We start from the raw sequence: 19,636 nt of genomic DNA on the forward strand, positions 1-19,636 counted from the left end.
AAATTATTCAGCCTTAAAAAGGAAGGCTGACACCTGCTCCAACATAGATAAACCTTGAGGACTTTATATTAAGTGAATAAGCCCATCACAAAAGGACAAATACTGTATGACTCCACTTACATGAGGTAGCCAGAGTGTCAAATTCAGAGACAGAAAATAGAAGGGCTCTTACCAGAAGCCGGAGAGAGCAGGGGGGAATGGGGTGTTATGGCTTAGTGGGTAGAGTTTCTGTTTTTCAAGATGAAGAGTTCTGAGATGGATAGTGGAGATGGTTTCACACAGAACTGTACACTTAAAAATGGTTAGGATGGTTAAAAAGAAAACTACCAGGCACGTTACACCTAGGGGCTTCCTGTCAAATACGTATTTCTGTAAACGATTTGGCTTTAGACAGCGATACTTGAAAGCCTGTATTAAGATACTCTTGAATCACAACGCCAAAGCAGTATGGATTATTTAAAATGCACGTGCCATTTTTTGATGGGCTTTTGAGAACCAGTGGCTAAAACTCACCAATAGGAACTTCACAGTTTAAGATTGTGCGTGCTTTTACAAAATCAAATAATATGAAATATTTATTCCAATTACAGTCAATCCACATCTCATTCCATCTAGTAAAAATTTTATTTTCTATTTCCCTTTAATAAAAAAAATGCTTTATTTAAACTGACACTGAAAAAGTTTCTCTGTCAACTTCAATGTGCGAGAAGGTGTTATAGTTTCCCCCAAATTTTGTAGGCGCTACGCCGGCAAATGCGTCTGGCTTTCAAAGCTCGCGAAGGTGTTGTGCGCTGCCCTGGGTTGGGTTTTTGCGGTTCCCAAGCCGCCGGTACCGCTCCACGCGAAGGCGAGAAAGTGGGCGACTGCGGGAGCGCCGTGGGCCCGCCCCTCCGCGGCGGGGGCGTGGCTCCCCGTGGCCACCTGGCTCTGGGCTCTTCTTCCGCGAAGCGTTTGGTGAGTTCCCGCCAGATGTTGAAGTTTCACTTCCAATCGCCACTGCTGGCTCCTCCTCCCAAGGCCTTTTTCCGAAGCCGAGTCTTCTCCCTCTGGGGAGACGAGAGCGCCAGCAATGGCCCCGCGGCGCAGAAAGGCGACGGGAGCAGCTTCGGAGGCGGAAGCCGCCGCCCCCAGGGTCTCGGCGCCGCGTGTGAAGGGCGCCCCGACCGAGCCTAGAGAGTCCCCGGCCGTCCCTGAGGCCGCCCGGCCCAGCGCGCGGAGGTGCGGCCCCGCCAGGCCGTCGGGATCCCGGAGGGAGAAGAGCGGCCCGGAACCCCAGGAGAAGCGGCAGGTACGCGCGCGGGCCGCCCGCGCCGAGGACCGGGTGGAAGGTCCGCCTGCTCGGACCGAAGGGGTGATGCCTCCCGCGGCCCCGGGGCCGCCCCTTCCCAGGCGTGCATCTCGCCGCGAGGGCACCGCGCACTCCGCTCGGGAGCGGAGACCTCAGCCCGGGCCCACGAAGGTCCCCGGCCCGCTGGTCCCAGTCTCCAGTCTCGGGCGCGGGAAGGAGGCGCCCGGCGCCTGGAAGCCCCGGGCGGTATTGGACAAGTTGAGGCTGAGCCGCCAGGAAATCTCTGAGGCGGCGGAGGTAGTGAACAGGCTCACGGACCACCTGCTGCGGAGACTGCAGAGCTGTGAGTCCGAGTTCAAAGGCGTCGCGCTGCTGCACACCGGGAGCTACTACGAGCGCGTGAAGGTGAGCTGCGCCGCGCCTCCGCTGCAGTTCCCGCGGCTCATATCCACCTCCTACGCGCCCCTCACTTCCCTTCGGAAGTAACTCAGACTCGTGTTCTTTTGTGGTCTGTGACATAGCTGTTTTGTTTCGGCTTCCCATATAGATTGCAAGCTCCATTGTCACAGAACGTTTTGCACAACTTTGAACCCTTATACGGCTGCTCATTTTATTGCTATGGACTCAGTGATACTTGTTTAGCGCAGAAAGATGGTGTATGTATCGGTCTTTGGATCTTAAAACTCTTTTAGCACTGAAGACCACTCATATAATTCCATCTAAAGCTTCTTGAAAGCCAAGTGAGCAAAACTTGCATCAGACTAATCTGCCTGGAGCATGATTCTTACTACATAAATGTCGATCAGTTCTATTATGTGGAGGGTCCAAAGGGAAGAGAAAGTTATTAGTTAGAACTAGAGAACGAAAAGACAGAGAACGGTCTCCCATCAGAACCACTCTCCTTTTTATTTATTTATTTTTTAAAACTTTTTATTTCGTTTTGGAGTATAGTTGATTAACAATGTTGTGTTAGTTTCGGGAGTACAGAAAAGTGATTCAGTTATACATATACATGTATCTGTTCTTTTTCAAATTCTTTTCCTGTTTAGGTTGTTACTTTATATTGAGCAGAGTTCCCTGTGCTATACAGTAGGTCCTTGTTGGTTATCCACTTTAAATATAGCAGTACCCCTCTCCTTTTGAAAATCAAGCTGATGGAAGGAAATTCAGTGAAATTTGTTTTATCTAAAACATGTTATTGCTTTTAAAAAACTGGTTATAAAAGGTATATACGTGTTCATTGTAGAGTTGACCCACTGCCTGCTCTCAGTAGGTTCCCACAGCACAACAGTACCCCTGCTCCATACCTCTTTCCTCAGCCTCTCCCGTATTTGCCCCTGTTCCGTGTTGATGTCCCTGGAAATTTCAGAAAAGCATATAGAAGAACAGTATTATTCCTGTTTGTTTTATTCACCGTTATTTTGGTGTATTTTCTTCTGTTATGCATACACTTAAATTTCAAAGTTGGATTCCAAACTATAATTGGTAAAGGGATCGACAAAAGACACTTCTCATTAACTCTTTTACTTGGATTCATATTGACGCATTTCCATTCATGTATTTTATTGTAATATTATCAAATTCTAGGTGAAAATCTGGAAGTTTTCTTGTAGAAATTCCCCGTGGGATTTCCAGTTTATAATGTTCTTTTTGTCCATCCCCAGCAGCTCACCCCCGCCTCCCTCTAAGCCACCATCATCTTTCACCTGAATTTTGCCTTTCCAATCTCCTTATTTGCCTTCTTATAATATCTCCACAGAGGCCAGAGTAAATTTTTAAAAATACAAAGCTAAAACCTGGCTTCTCAATGAACATGATGGAATAAAATCTGAACTCCTTTCCAGGATCTACAGGTCCTCGCAGAATCTGAGCCCCGGCCTCCGCTTCAACTTCATTTCATGTCACTCTTCCCCTTGTCCACATGGACTGATTTTTGTTCCTTGAGCTAAAATTTAAAAGACTTGACAATTCCAAGTTTGGAGGAGATGTGGAGCAACTGAAACTCCCTTGCATTAATGCTGGGAGGATAAATTGTTACTACCTCTTGAAAACTGACATTTTTTTCTGAAGTTCAAGATTTGCCTGTCCTGTGGTCCAACAGCCCCACTCCTGGGCACATATACAATAGCAACGGGTGCTCATGGCCGCCCAAAGGCATATGTAAGAATGCTCAGAACAACTTTGTAACAGTTAAACTCAGAACTATCTGTAGTAGTTAAAAACTGGAAACAACCCAAATACTCAACAACAGAATAAGTAAATCTATTTTGGTATATTCCATTAATTCAGTGGAATACTACACAGAATGAAAAAGAACAAACGACCACTATAGACAGAACGATATAGATGAATCTCACAGTGTTAAATGAAAGAAGTCAGGTATAAAGGGTACCTACTATATGATTCAGTTCCTGTTCCCAAACAGGCAAACCTAACCTATGGTATTAGAAGTTGGAGTTCTGGCTGCTCTTGGTGGAGGGTTTCTGGGCAGGAGTGGGAATGCTGCTGGGGATGGGAAAAGGGCAATTCAGGGTGCCCTCAAGGCTCACTGTCCTTACTGGGATTCAGCCATTTTTCTTTTTTTTTGCAGTACGCGGGCCTCTCACTGCTGTGGCCCCTCCCGTTGCGGAGCACAGGCTCTGGACGCGCAGGCTCAGCGGCCATGGCTCACGGTCCCAGCCGCTCCGCGGCATGTGGGATCTTCCCCGACCGGGGCACGAACCCGCGTCCCCTGCATCGGCAGGCGGACTCTCAACCACTGCGCCACCAGGGAAGCCCTCGACCATTTTTCTTGAATAAATCCTCCTTGGATTGTTGCATGCCTTTGGTTAATTTACAAAGACCTGAAAAAGTTGAATTTGACCTTTTCTGCCCACGTTCTTGTTACTTTTATGGAAAAGTGGATTTTCAGAGGCTTTTACTTCATCCCACTGATGGCACTTCACGTGTTTGTTTCACCCCCATAGTATGTCCTAGTCAGCTTGGGCTGCCATAGTAAAATATCATCGACTGAGTGGCTTAAACAACAGACATTTATTTTCTCATGGTTCTGGAGGCTGGAAGTCCATGATCAGGGTGCCAGAACGGTTAGGTTCTGGTGAGGGCTGTCGTCCTGGTTTGCAGATAGCCGCCTTCTCCCTGGGTCCTCGCTGTGTTTCTCAGAGCATGTGTGCAGAGACATAGCAACCAATCTCACTTCATCTAAGTCCACCAGTCCTATCAACTAGGACCCTACCCTCATGATCTCATTTAACCTTCATTATTTCCTAAAAGCCCTGTCTCCAGGTACAGTTACGTTGGGGGTTAGGGCTTCAATATATGAATTTTGAGAGGACACGGTTCACTGCACAGCACGGTACATCTCAGTTTGGACTAGCCACGTTCACATGGTCAAAAGACATAGGGCAGGGCTTCCCCGGTGGCGCAGTGGTTAAGAATCCGCCTGCCAATGCAGGGGACACGGGTTCGAGCCCTGGTCTGGGAAGATCCCACATGCCACGGAGCAACTAAACCCGCGCGCCACAACTACTGAGTCTGCGCTCTAGAGCCCGAGAGCCACAACTACTGAAGCCTGCGGGCCTAGAGCCCGTGCTCCACAACAAGAGAAGCCACCACAATGAGAAACCCGCGTACCACAACGAAGAGTAGCTGCCGCTTGCTGCAACTAGAGAAAGCCCGCGTGCAGCAACAAAGACCCAACGCAGCCAAAAATAAATAAATAAATAATTTAAAAAAAAAAAGACATAGGGCTACCAGATACTGTGTTGAATAGTACAGTCCAATAGCTGTACTTGAAGCATACTCCTAATGAGTAAAACACTTGTGCATTTTTAATATAGGAAAATAATCATTTATTATAATTGCTGTAATTATTATTGTGGTGATGAAGAAGATTCTTTGAAGTTCTTATTTATTTATTTATTTTTGGCCACGCTGCACGGCTCGTGGGATCTTAGCTCCCTGACCAGGGATGGAACCCATGTCCTTGGCAGTGAAAGCATGGAGTCCTAACCACTGGACCGCCAGGGAATTCCCTGAAGCTCTTAAAATGCTGTGGTTCAAAGACATTAATGTAGTTAGTGTATGACTTGGAGCTCATACTCATTTGGCTGACTGTTAGCTGTAAGGAGAGGGCCCTTGCTCAACTAGCCAGGAGGTAACTACACATATTTTTGAGACCAGTGACAGGGGGCTGGCTCAGTGTGAAGCTTGTAACTTAAAAGGTAGCACCTTAAATTTCTTTAATTTTATCAAGCTTTAATCTCAGGAAAAAACTGGTACAGATTTTTAAAGCTTGCATTTATTTTTAATTGTTTTTAAGAAAATGCGTATAGAACCTACAAACTGAAGCCAATACTCTTCACCTAGCTCCCCTAGTCTCACTCCCAGAGGGTATAAATATTAGAAATCTTGCTTTTCATGGTAGGATTTTAAGTGGAAATTTTAAGGAAAAAAATTGTAGTTGGTTGGAAAATATTCACAAGCATACACATTGGTGCTATTTTTACTGTTTCTTAGATTTCTGCTCCTAATGAATTTGACGTTATGTTCAAACTGGAGGTCCCCCGAATTCAGCTAGAAGAATATTACAACAGTGGTGCTCATTACTTTGTGAAGTTCAAAAGAAATCCCAAAGGAAATCCTCTGGGTCAGTTTTTAGAAGGGGAAATATTATCAGCTTCTAAGATGCTGTCCAAGTTTAGGAAAATCATTAAGGAAGAAATTAAAAATATTGAAGGTAAGATCTTTGACTTTTGATTCTTAAAGATCTAATCATATCTACTAATTGCCTCTCCTGATCTTTCTTGATCTCCCTGCAGCAGACTGTTGACTACTACCTCCTAGAAACAACTCTTTGCTCTTAATTTTAGTCTACTATATTTTCTTGGTATTCTTCCTAAATGTTGATTGACTCTATTTTGTTTGTTTTTTTGGTTTTTTTTTTTTTTTTTTTTTTTGCAATGCATGCTTTGAAGGGAGTGAACTGGGAGAAGTGGTAGCAGTTGGGGACACGAACCCGTGTCCCCCGCATTGGCAGGCGGACTCTCAACCACTGCGCCACCAGGGAAGCCCTAACTCTGTACTCTTTGATGAACATCTTCCCACTTCTCCCACCTCCCCGCCCCTGGTAACCTCCATTCTACAGTCTGCTTCTCTGTGTTTGACTTTCTTAGCTTCTCCATATAAATGAGGTCATGCACTTTGCTTAGCACAACGACCTCCAGGTTCATCCATATTGTCACAAATGGCAGGATTTCCTTCCTTGTTAAGGCTGAATAATATTCCATTGTCTATATATGCCACAACCTCTTTAACGATTCGTTCATCAGAGGACACCTAGGTTGTCTCAAGCATCTTGGCTGTTGTGAATAATGCTGCAGTGAACAGTGCTTGCTCCCTGGGTCCTGGTGCTCACTGCCTCTCTGTATGACACGCCTCCACCCTCCGGGCTGGGCTGTTGCTGTTTTGTTTTTTTCAGTTTGGCCGTGCCACACAGCTTGCAGGATCTTAGTTCCCCGACGAGGGCTTGAACCTGTGCCCTCGGCAGCAAAAGCGTGGAGTCCTAACCACTGGACCGCCAGGGAATTCCCGCTGAGGTCTTCTGAATCACCCCTCTCCTCCCTGCTGCTCATCTGGCCTCTTATGTAGGCTTCCCTCCAAACCCCCGTACACAAATTTAAATGAAAATTTAATCACAGCACTCCCAAACCCCAAAGTCTTTGGGGGCTACTCGTTTTATATACCAGACAGAATCTTGATAATATACCCCATAATGGGTATCATCAATAAATACTGGCTCAATGAGTAGAACACTACCTTGTGGGGTCATTTTCTTCTTTAGAACTAATTTTCATCTTACACTTAGTACTTATGGATCTCCAGTTATAGCTATGTTATTTTCCCTGTGTTTTTAGAGAAAAGTGGAATGATAAGCCCTTTCTTCTTTATTAATATGTTTAAACAGATACAGATGTCATGGTGGAGAGGAAGAGAAGAGGGAGCCCTGCAGTAACACTTCTGGTTAGAAAACCTAAAGAAATATCTGTCGATATAATCCTGGCTTTGGAATCCAAAAGCAGCTGGCCTGCTAGCACCATGGAAGGCCTGCCCATCAATAACTGGCTTGGAGCAAAAGTCAGGAACAGTTTAAGACGACAGCCATTTTACCTGGTACCCAAGCATGCAAAGGAAGGAAGTGGTTTTCAAGGTATCTTGACCATGAAGGTTAACTTAAAAGACGTCCATATAAAAGAGTCGTTAATGTTACATACTAGGGCAGTGAAAGATCAACTCGTGCTATTGGCATTTCAAGAGCCATTAGGCTAAACAGGCTACAGGATGGGAGTTTGGTGATAGATGGAATTGAAAAGGGCATAATTGTAATAGTAATATCAAGTACTCAGCTTTAAAATGTCTACTAGCCCATGTTTGACTGTTGTTTTTGTTTGTTTGTTTTTAATAAAGAAAAGCAAGTACTGGCCTTGGAGTCAGACTGCCCTGGATCTGAATCCTGAGGCTTCTTCCCTTACTAGCTGTGTGATCTGGGGCTAGTTATCGAGCCCTGCTAAACCTGTTTGCTCATCTGTATATGTTTTTATTACACTAAAAAATATACAGATTCCTTCAAACTTGTAATCATCCATAGTTTACTTTATCTAACATAGGAGATTGAATGTCAACTAAGTACAAGTATCGTTACACACAAAATAAACCTAGAAGGTATGTCTTTGCATTGAAGTTCATTTTCAGAATGATACTTTATGAGCATGGCAGGGACTGTATACACATTTCATCATATTTCTCAATACCTCATGTCAAAGCATAGATGCAGTAAGTGCTAAAATAGAAAAAAAATCAATAAAACTACAATATTCCCAGATATCTAAACTATCTACCCAGCATTTTAAATTTATTTAAATATTTTAAAAAGTTATTCATCAATTTCAATTTTGACATTCCAATCAATGAACATGCAAAGCTTTATTTAAAAAAAAATAATTCATACACTGTTGATGGAAGTGTAATACGGTACAATCCCTTTGAGAAAAGGTCTGGCAGTTTCTTAAAAGGTTAAACATATATCTTCCCTAATCCAGCATTAAGTCCATAACACATTTATATAAGAATATATGTACTAGCCCAAATCTGGAAATAGCCCAGAAGTCCATCAAAAGATAATGGATAAACAAACTGTAGTATATTCGTAAAATGGAATACTACTCAACAACAAAGAACAATGAACCACTGATAAGAGGATGGATGAATTCTAAAAACATTAAGACAGGTGAAAGAAAACAGAAACAAAGGGTCCGTACTGTATGATCTCAATTATAGTAAGTTCCAGAACAAGCAGAATTTATCTATGGTTTTTTAAAAATTAGAGCAGAGGTTGCCTGAGGTGCTGGGGGTTGATTAGGAAGGGACAGGAGAGAACTTTCTGGGGTGATGATAACTTTTTGATGGGGGTTTAAAAAGATCCCACATGCTGCAACTAAAAATCCTGCTTGCCTCAAGGAAGATCCCGCACACGGCAACAAAGAACACGTGTGGCAGCAAAGAACCCACGTGCCACAACTAAGACCCAACACAACCAAATAAATAAATGAAAGGAAACAAAAAACAAATGACACAGGTGTAGTCATTTGTCAAAACTCATCAAATGCTACATTTAAGGTGTGTGCATTTCACTGTTTGCAAATCTTACCTAAAAAATCACACACGCAAATAAATATTGAACTCCAGTTCATAATATTCATGCTGAAGTGTTTATGGGTAAAGTATTCTACTTAGTTCCACAACTTGTTTTATTTTTTAAATTTTTTAAACAAATATTTATTTATTTATTTGGCTGCGTCAGGTCTTCACAGAATCTTTGTTGTGGCATGCAGGATCTTTGGCTGTGGTGCGCAGGCTCCAGAGCACACGGGCTCAGTAGTTGTGGTGTGTGGGCTTAGTTGCCTGGCGGCATGTGGGATCTTAACTCCCCGACCAGGGATCGAACCCGCATCCGCTGCATTGGACGGTGGATTCTTAACCACTGGACCACCAGGGAAGTCCCCATCCACAACTTGTTTCAAAATAACAGTTTTCTTAAAAAAAAAGAATTTATGGATGGATAGATAAATATGTGATAAAGCAAGTATAGCAAAACATTAATTGTAGAATGTAGGTGGTAGGCATGTGAATGTTTACTATAAAATTCTTTCAACTTTTTCTGTATATTTTTGAAGGATTTCAAAATACTAAGTTTAAACCCACTTGAAAAAATTCCTCCAGGTGGTTAAGCTACCCAACTCAGTATGCTTAAATTCATTGTTTTCATTATTGTTTCTAATTTTAGGTATTGGAATTAAATTTTAATTTAGCTTTGTTTCATAAATTTATAAAGCATTCACATGGTTCCAAAGTCAAAGCTACAGAAAAAAGTATTCTTAGGGAAACATAGCTTCCCTTTATGTTTCCTCTACACTCTTCTCTCCTTCTCTGATTGGAAGCCCTATAATTGTTTTCAGTTCACCTTTCATTTTTAAAAAGTATAAGTAAATACATATATATATATATATATTCATATGCAACACCCCCTCTTTAAAAAGTACTTTTCTATTTTCACTTAATAAGATATCTAGGTTATCACTCCATAGCTCTGTGTAGAGATAGCACTCGTTCCTTTTTTAAAAAAAATTCTATACTGTTTTTAAAGGTTACTTTCCATTTACAGTTACTACAAAATACTAGCTGTACTTCCCGTGTTGTACACTACACCCTTGTAGCCTATCTTATATCCAGTAGTTTGTATCTGCCCCTCCCCCACCACTGATTACCACTCATTTGTTCTCTATCTGTGAGTCGTCTTCTTTTTTGTTATCTTCACTAGTTTGTTTTATTTTTTAGATTCTACATGTAAATTACGTCATACAGTATTAGTCTTTCTCTGTATGACTTATTGCACTTAGCATAATGCCCTCCAAGTCCATCCATGTTGCTGCAAATGGCAAACTTTCGTTCTTTTTTATGGCTGAGTAGTATTGCACTGTATATATATACCGTGTCTTCTTTATCCATTCATCTGTTGATGGACACTTAGGTTGCTTCTGTATCTTGGCAATTGTGAATAATGCTGCTGTGAACATTGAGGTGCATGTATCTTTTCGAATTAGTGTTTTTGTTTTTTTTGAGCACCATTCCTTTTTATAGTCTGTTTTTACAGCTGGTCAAGGAATAGTAAATCCATATCTAATTTTGCTGGTATTGCCAAAATCACCTCCAGACAGAATTCACCAATTTGCATTCCCACAGAAGTGTATGAGAGTACCCATTTCACCCTCAGCTTTAACAACAGAACTCATTAAACCCTTTGGAATTTTTGCCAATAATCCAAAAAGAGAGAAATGATACCTCAACATAGTTGTTTAAAATTAACTTTTAATTTTAGAATAGCTTAAGATTTGCAGAAAAGGTACAAAGATGATATAGAGAGTTGCTGTATACCGCATACCTATTTCCCATTATTAGCATCTTACATTAATATGACACATTCGTCATAATTAATGAACCAATATTGGTATAGTCTTGTTAATTAAAGTCCATACTTTACTCAGATTTCCTTGATTTTTACCTAATGTCCTTTTTCTATTCCAAGATCCCATCTAGGATACCACGTTGCATTTAGTTGTCACGTCTCCTTAGCCTCCTCTTGACTGTGACAGTTTCACAGTCTTGCCTTGTATTTGATGACCTTGACAGTTTTGAGGAGTACCAGTCAGATATTCTGTGGAACGTCCCTCGTTTGGCATGTGTCTCATGCTTTTCTTGTGGGTTAGACTGGAGTTCTGAGTTTGGTGGAGGAGGACCGCAGAGTTGAAATGCCATTCTCATCATATTACATCAAGGGTACATCGTGAGTATGACTTAGCACTGCTGGTGTGGACCTCGATCACCTGGCTGAGGGAGTGTTTGCCAGGTTTCTCGACTGTTAATATCCTCTCTTTCCCCCTTTTCATACTGTGTTATTTGGAAGGAAGTCACTGTGCACAGCTCACACTTAAGCTCACCTCTTTATTTTTTTTTAAATTATTTATTTTTATTCGTTTGTGCCGGGTCTTAGTTGTGGCTCACGTGCTCCTTAGTTGCGGCATGCGAACTCTTAGTTGCGGCATGCATGTGGGATCTAGTTCCCTGAACAGGGATCAAACCCAGGCCCCCTGCATTGGGAGTGTGGAGTCTTAACCACTGTACCACCAGGGAAGTCCCTAAGCTCACCTCTTCAAGAGCAGAGTATTTACACAAATTATTTGATATTCTGCATTGGAGATTTATGTCTCTTCTCTCCCATTTTTTTTTGGTACACGGGCCTCTCACTGTTGTGGCCTCTCCCGTTGCGGAGCACAGGCTCCAGACGCGCAGGCTCAGCGGCCATGGCTCACGGGCCCAGCCGCTCCGCGGCATGTGGGATCCTCCCGGACCGGGGCACAATGCCCCTGCATCGGCAGGCGGACTCTCAACCACTGCGCCACCAGGGAAGCCCTCTTCTCTCCCATTTATTTATTTACTAAAATCATATCAGTATGGACTCATGGATATTTGTCTCGTATTTCGGGCTATAATTCAATACTGCTTTCATTTTGTTGCTTAAATTGTTCCAGCTTTGGCCTTGAGGAGCTCTTTCATTTGGCTCCTGTGTCCTTTTGACAAACGTCCCATAATTGTGGGTTTTGTTTCGTTTTCAGCACTAACTCACTTTCTGGTACTACAAGATGCTCCAGGCTCATCTTGTGTATTTCTTGCTTCAGTCCTAGAATCAGCCATTTCTCCAAGGAACCCTGTATCCTTTTATTGGAGAGTGTACTAGAGCCATGACCTGGGTGCTATGTGTGCTCTGCTGGAGTAGCAGAGGAACTACATGTATGATTACTAACCGCAGCATATGCACAGCTCTGTAGGTATTTCCGTGTGTCACCACCTGTATCTGTTTTAAGTGGTACATGAATTCACACTGATGTCTCGAACTGTAATCCGTTATCACGTGGATCATTCTACCTTCTCTCCTTGCTCTCTGTAACCTCTCATCCCAACAGCGAGAAACCTGGCTCCCACCATCTGCCACCCACCTACTCCATTGTTCCTTGTTCAGTTCCAATCCACATGTATGGATGGTTCGGAATTGTAAATGCATTCCCCTGTGTGCACAGTGCATGTGTACAGTTCCTTTTGCCTTCAGTCTTACAGACCCCATTTCCAAAGTAACTTAGGTCAACACCTTTTGCCCCCGTGCCGTTCAGGGAGTTTGTGTCACACATTCGTAATACAGTTAGAGTCCCTTTTCGCAGTCTGCATTACTTCTTGAGATCCCTTGACCTTCTAAGTGACTTTTTAACAGTTTGTGTATGTTAAGGTTCACTCTCTGTGCCATGAAGTTCTGTTGGTTTTGACAAATGCATTGCATCGTGTATCTACCGTTACATGATACCAATAGTTTCACTTCCCTAAAAAGTCCCTGTGCTTCAGTTATTCAACCCTCTGCATCCCAAACCTCTGGCAACCGCTGACCTGTTTACCATCTCTATAGTTTGCCTTTTTCAGAATGGCATAAATGGATGTTGTACATGGATTTATACAGCAGCTATGAGCACACCTATCTCTGTGCCACCTTCCTCATATATTTATTGTCTGTATATTGTGTAGGCTTTAGTATACTCTTTATTCTGTCCCCCCAAAATCTTTGTCCTTGAGCTATACCATATTGTCATATATAATATGACTTTATAAGTCTTGATATCTGCTCTCCCACTTTGTCCTTCTTAAAGAGTGATTTAGATATTCTTGACCCTTTTATTTTCATAAAAATGCTGGTATCATCTTGTCAAGGTCTACAGAAACATTGTTTTTGGAGTTTTGATTGTGAGTGCGTTGACTCTATAGATGAATTTGGGGAGACTTGATATATTTACAATAATGAGTCTTCTAATTCATGTGCAGGTGCACATCTCCATTTATTTAGATTTCCTCTAATACCTTCCAGTGAAGTTTTTTGTGGGTTTTGTGGTGGGTTTTTTTGTGGTACGCGGGCCTCTCACTGTTGTGCCCTCTCCCGTTGCGGAGCACAGACTCCGGACGCGCAGGCGCAGCGGCCATGGCTCACGGGCCCAGCCGCTCCGCAGCATGTGGGATCTTCCTGGACCGGGGCACGAACTCGTGTCCCCTGCATCGGCAGGCGGACTCTCAACCACTGCACCACCAGGGAAGCCCATCAGTGAAGTTTTTGAATTTTCTCCACAGAAAGTTTATATGTCTTTTGTTAGATTTACTCATAGACAATTGTAACTTTTTATTATGAAAAATTTTAAACCAATAGAAAAGTAGACTGAAGAATATATTGAACTCATGCATACCTGTCACCCAGCTTCTTTTGTATTTTCTACATATACAGTTATATCATCTATCAGTAATGACAGCTTTTATTTTTCCTTCTCTTAACTGTGCTTGCTAGGTTAGCCAATGCATGTTGAACAGAAATAGGGATAGCACACAGCCTGCCTTCCTGATTTCTAAGAAAAAACTTCTACATTTTACATTAGATTATCATGTTGCTGTTTTTTTTAATAATCTACCTGTTATTAGATCAAGTTTCCATCCACATTTAACTTACTGAGAGGTGTTTTCTTTTAATGATGAATGAATGTTAAATTTTATTAGCTGTACTTTCTGCTTCTGTTGAGTTGATCATTATGTTTTTCCCCTGTTCTGTTAATGTGACAGATTATATTGATTGATTTTTAAAATTATAAACCAATTTCTGATTAAAACAAGATAGTGATAGGATGGTCAGAGCTTAAAAGAGCTATCCATGGTTAAAACTTGGGGAGAAGGGGGAGATCATTCTATTCTTACATAAACTCGCAAAAAATAGAAAAAAAGGAAATATTCCCTGGTTCATTTTACGTGAATACCCAAACTTGCAAGGATGGTATAAAAGGATAAACAAAAAACTTCAATCAATCAATTCAAATTATTATTGAAACAAAACGTCAACAGACTGTATTTAGCAATATATGAAAAGTAATACGTCTCCCCATGGCTAAATGTATTAAGCCCCGAGTTCTCCCCCCAATTTTTTTTCTATCTTGGCACATTGTTTGCTTGTTCAAATCACTTGTTTTAATATGTAATCACATTATTTATCTGTTCACTTCTTTTGGTCTATCTCCCTCTAGAAATTTTTCAGGATGATATTTTAATGATGGAAATCGTTTAAATATTGTGTTGTTTATATTGTTTGTTTTTGGTAAAGTGCTTTTCTATTTTTCTTTTGGAAATTAAGAAGAAACATGGCGTCTGTCCTTCTCTCACATTGAAAAGGAAATTTTGAAAAATCATGGACAATCTAAAACATGCTGTGAAATTGATGGAGTGAAATGTTGCAGGTAACCTCCTTATTTTGTGAAATGACAGATTATCAATAGAATGCTTAGTTCTTTGTTGACTCCATAGTTTAAACCTGAAGATGATCATTGCTGGCTTGAGTCCTGGGGGCAGTGCATGGCTGGATTGACCTGGAGTATTAGAGTGTAAGAATGAAACCAAGGAAGCCAGGTCCAAGGGACTAAGGAAGAGTGTTGTTAGAAGGCAATGGTAGGACTTCCCTGGTGGTCCAGTGGTTAAGACGCTAAGCTCCCAACACAGGGGGCCCGGGTTTGATCCCTGGTCAGGGAACTAGATCCCGCATGCCACAACTAAGAGCCTGCATGCCACAACTAAAGGATCCCGCACGCGGCAACGAAGATCCCGCGTGCGTGCCACAACTAAGACCCAGCACAGCCAAACAAATAAATAATTAAAATTAAAATAAAAAAAGAAGGCAGTGCTGGGGAGCATAGTCCTGAGCCTGGATTATATGGATGTAGATGTATGAAAGTAGGACAGAGCGAAGGGTGTGAACACTAGTCATGACCAGCTGTGACAATTGGATTTGTCTTAGTGTTCTGGTTGCTTCAAGGTAATGAATATTAATGTTGCATAATGGGAGGAGACCAAAGGACCACTCTCATTGGATGCTGGTGCTTGCTTTGAGGTGGTTTGGCTGTGTTGAAGGCCAGGGACTGAACAGGTAAATTTGAAACAACACTGAGAGATGGGTAATTATTTTTCTTGGTAGCATAGACACCATAAAGAACTGAGCTTGAAAAGGAATCATTCATTTGAGTTCCTAAAGTTGTCTGGAATAAGGATCACAAAAGTTAAAAGGTTAAAACAAGAATGCCCAATGTGCAGGCACAGGAAGTTCTTTAAGGCTTCATATGCAGGCTTTGAAGCAAGCATTAAGAAAAATATATTGTTGATTAGGCTTAGTAATTTTATAAACGTTAAATTTTGTCAACTGCTAAACAACTGGATGATTAATGTAAACCAAAATAAGACAAAATCATTTTATAAAAATTAAAACAAGATTTTTCTAGGTACTAAATAACTGGATAATATAAATATCTGCTGGTTTCATGCAGTTGAATTAATCCTGATAGAATAAAACATTTAAGCCAGGAACGGGGAAGAGGAAAGGAAAAAATAGGTTCTTGAAACTTTAAAGCATGTATTTGAAAAAATAATTAAGTTTTAGAATGACTCTGTAATTATATTATTTATATATACTGGGTTGGCCAAAAGGTTCGTTCAGTTTTTTCCGTACGATGGCTCTGGTAGCACTTAGTTGTCTTTAACGTCATTTGAAACAATTTTGTTAGATTGTATTGACAGCTGTCATATCAATGTGCATTTAAAAGAAAGCTTATCAAAGTCGGTGAATTTTTGTGTATCCATTTTAATATCGAAGATGGAAGGAAAAAAGCAACATTTTTGGCATATCATCCTTTATTATTTCAAGAAAGGTAAAAACGCAACCGTGAAACGCAAAAAAAGATTTGTGCAGTGTGTGGAGAAGGTGCTGTGACTGATCGAACATGTCAGTAGTGGTTTGCGAAGTTTCATGCTGGAGATTTCTCGCTGGACAATGCTCCACAGTTGGGTAGACTAGTGGAAGTTGATAGCGATCAAATCGAGACATTAATTGAGAACAATGAACGTTATACCACGCAGGAGATAGCCGACATGCTCAAAATATCCAAATCAAACATTGAAAATCATTTGCACCAGCTTGGTTATGTTCACTGCTTTGGTGTTTAACTTATGGGTTCCACATAAGTTAAGTGAAAAAACCTTCTTGACCATATTTCCGCATGCGATTCTCTATTGAAATGTAACGAAAACGTTCCGTTTTTAAAACAAATTTGTGACGGGTGATGAAAAGTGGATACTGTACAATAATGTGGAATGGAGGAGATCGTGGGGCAAGCAAAGTGAACCACCACCAACCACACCAAAGGCTGGTCTTCATCCAAAGAAGGTGATGTTGTGTATATGGTGGGATTGGAACAGAGTCCCCTATTATGAGCTCCTTCTGGAAAACCAAACAATTCCAACAGTACAGCTCCCAATTACACCAACTGAAAGTAGCACTGACGAAAAGCGTCCAGAATTAGTCAACAGAAAATGCATAATCTTCCATCAGGATAATGCAAGACCTCATTTTTCTTTTTTTTTTTTTTTTTGCGGTACGCGGGCCTCTCACTGTTGTGGCCTCTCCCGCTGTGGAGCACAGGCTCCAGACGCACAGGCTCAGCGGCCATGGCCCACGGGCCCAGCTGCTCCGCGGCACGTGGGATCCTCCCGGACTGGGGCACGAACCTGTGTCCCCTGCATCAGCAGGCGGACTCTCAACCACTGCGCCACCAGGGAAGCCCGAGACCTCATATTTCTTTGAGGCGAAAACTGTTACGGCTTGGCTGGGAAGTTCTGATTCATCCGCCGTATTCAGCAAACATTGCACCTGCGGATTTCCATTTATTTCGGTCTTTACAAAATTCTCTTAATGGAAAAAATTTCGATTCCCTGGAAGACTGTGACAGTTCTGGGACCTGGAACAGTTCTCTGCTCAAAAAGATAAAAAGTTTTGGGAAGATGGAATTACGAAGTTGCCTGAAAAATGGCAGAAGGTAGTGGAGCAAAACAGTGAATACGTTGTTCAATAAAGTTCTTGGTGAAAACGAAAAATGTGTCTTTTACTTAAAAACCAAAGGAACTTTTTGGCCAACCCAATATCTTTATTGTTTTCTGTATCTATATGTATTATAATATCTGTATTGTTTGCTATATCTCTTATGTTTTTCCTGTAAGATACCTAAAGTTCTTTGTGGAATGAAACAGGTTGTAAAGAAGTAAAAATAAATGGTTTTCTTTTTTATTCAACAGGAAAGAGTGTTTAAAACTAATGAAATATCTTTTAGAACAACTGAAAAAAAAGTTTGGAAACCGAAAGGAACTGGATAAGTTCTGTTCTTATCATGTGAAAACTGCCTTCTTTCACGTCTGTACCCAGGACCCAGATGACAGTCAGTGGCACTCCAAGGATTTGGAGCTCTGCTTTGATAACTGTGTGACATACTTTCTTCAGTGCCTCAAGACAGAACAACTTGAGCATTATTTCATTCCTGAAGTCAATCTCTTCTCTCGAGACCATATTGACAAGCTAAGTAAAGAATTTCTGTCAAAGCAAATTGAATATGAAAGAAACAATGGATTTCCAGTTTTTGGTGAATTTTGAAATTATATTTTTAAAAAGAATCAAGAACTAGAGTGACTTTATAATCATTGAAATGCATCACAGCAATGATTGACTAAAATGATTATTCAGCTCTCTGTTTCTCTTCATAAACTCTAATCAATATAAAAGGATGGATTATCCTAGGAAACAGATTATTCAAGGAATAAGAAGCAAAGGAGTATTTAAAATATAAAAGCTTTACCAGAGTGTCATGAAAAGAAGGACAAAATACATATCACCTCAATTAAAGTCATCAAGCACTGACTGAACACCACCTCTCACCTAGCACAGATGTGTGGAAGGAGGCAAGGTCATTGCCTCCACGAACTGGTAGGTTTTGTTTAACATACAAATATGTTTGGAAGCCATGTCCTGTCCTATGTGTTAGGATAGGTAAGAAGGAAATGAAAAAATAGGTTCTGTGTGTCCTGGGAAATTCTTAATCTTTCATAGAAAAATATAGGATACTTTTCTACACATGGCTAAATATAAAACATAACTTACTTTCTTTTAAGTAATACTTTTATATGTATTTCTGAAAAGGCAATACACACATGGTACAAAACTCAAAGAAAAGGGTATGGGATAAAATGCCATCCTCTCTCCTCTGCACTTAGGCAGCATTCAACTTGAGGCAGTTGCTGTCTGTTAACTTTTTCCTATTCAGATATTTTGCACATTTTCTTACTGGCTTTTTTTTTATTGTTTTCTCATTGTCATTTTGTTGTCATTCTCATATCATGAATAACTTCTGTGTAGACTGTCTACACCAATTTTTGTGTCTTCTAGTGCGAAAGGTTTTAAAATTAAAATATTGAATGTATCAGTCTTCTTTATGCTTGTGCATTTTTTGTTATCTTCAACAAGCTAATGTGTTTGAACGTACTAAAAGTTGGACATTTGGAGGAGAGTTTTGGGGACAGTGTATGATAAATAAATAGAAACTTAGGCAAAGAAAAAAATCCAAGCTACTTTTAACTCCAGGAAAAAATGAATGTGTGCAAGAAAACTAATCATAGTCTAATTTGAGAATATTACTCAACTGTAAGTATTTGTGAATTCAAAGTAATATTATAACTATTGACTATTAACCTTATCAGGATTATGAATAGTTACATGGAGAGGATAGGGCCTGAGTGCTTGTGAGTGACGGTGGTAGAGGGGGTTGGACTATATTCGTTTCCTACTGCTGTATAACAACTCACCACAAACTTCGTGGCTTAAAACAGTACACACTTATTATCTCACAGTTTCTGTGGATCAGGATTCTGGGCATGGTTCTGCACAGGGTCTCACAGGGCTTCAGTCAAGGTGTCAGTTGGGGCTGCAGTCTTATCTGAGGCTTGACTGGAGAAAGATCCACTTTTATTGGCAGTATTCAGTTTCTTACAGTTTTAAGACTGAGAACTTCGGTTACTGTTGGCCAGAGATTGCCCTCAGCTGCTAGAAACTGCTTTCAGTTCCCTGCCATGTGAACTCCCAGCATTGGCAGCCCATAACATGGCAGCACTTCAAAGCTGGGGGAGAGGGAGAGACGCCAGCAAGAGGGTGCAACAGTCTTATTTAACATAATTACATACACATGATCATGTACATCCCATAACCTTTACCATATAGTTGGTTGGAAGCAAGTGATTGGTCCCCCCCATGCTCAAGGGGAGGGGAATCACTTAAGAGTGTTATGTCAGTGTAAACAA

The 19,636-nt window shown here is 41.2% G+C and overlaps 1 protein-coding gene across 1 annotated transcript; it reads left to right on the plus strand.

The window, feature by feature from the left end:
* Positions 1 to 322: 322 nt before the first annotated feature.
* CGAS (cyclic GMP-AMP synthase) lies at positions 323 to 18,750 on the plus strand. Its single transcript, XM_060030358.1, has 5 exons — positions 323 to 1,693; positions 5,807 to 6,026; positions 7,254 to 7,496; positions 14,607 to 14,709; positions 17,588 to 18,750. Exons 1-5 carry the CDS (start codon positions 1,070 to 1,072, stop codon positions 17,937 to 17,939), a joined length of 1,542 nt encoding a protein of 513 aa, XP_059886341.1. The 5' UTR covers positions 323 to 1,069; the 3' UTR covers positions 17,940 to 18,750.
* Positions 18,751 to 19,636: the final 886 nt, after the last annotated feature.

This window comes from Delphinus delphis, chromosome 14 (assembly GCF_949987515.2).
Source record: "Delphinus delphis chromosome 14, mDelDel1.2, whole genome shotgun sequence".
Taxonomy (NCBI): domain Eukaryota; kingdom Metazoa; phylum Chordata; class Mammalia; order Artiodactyla; family Delphinidae; genus Delphinus; species Delphinus delphis.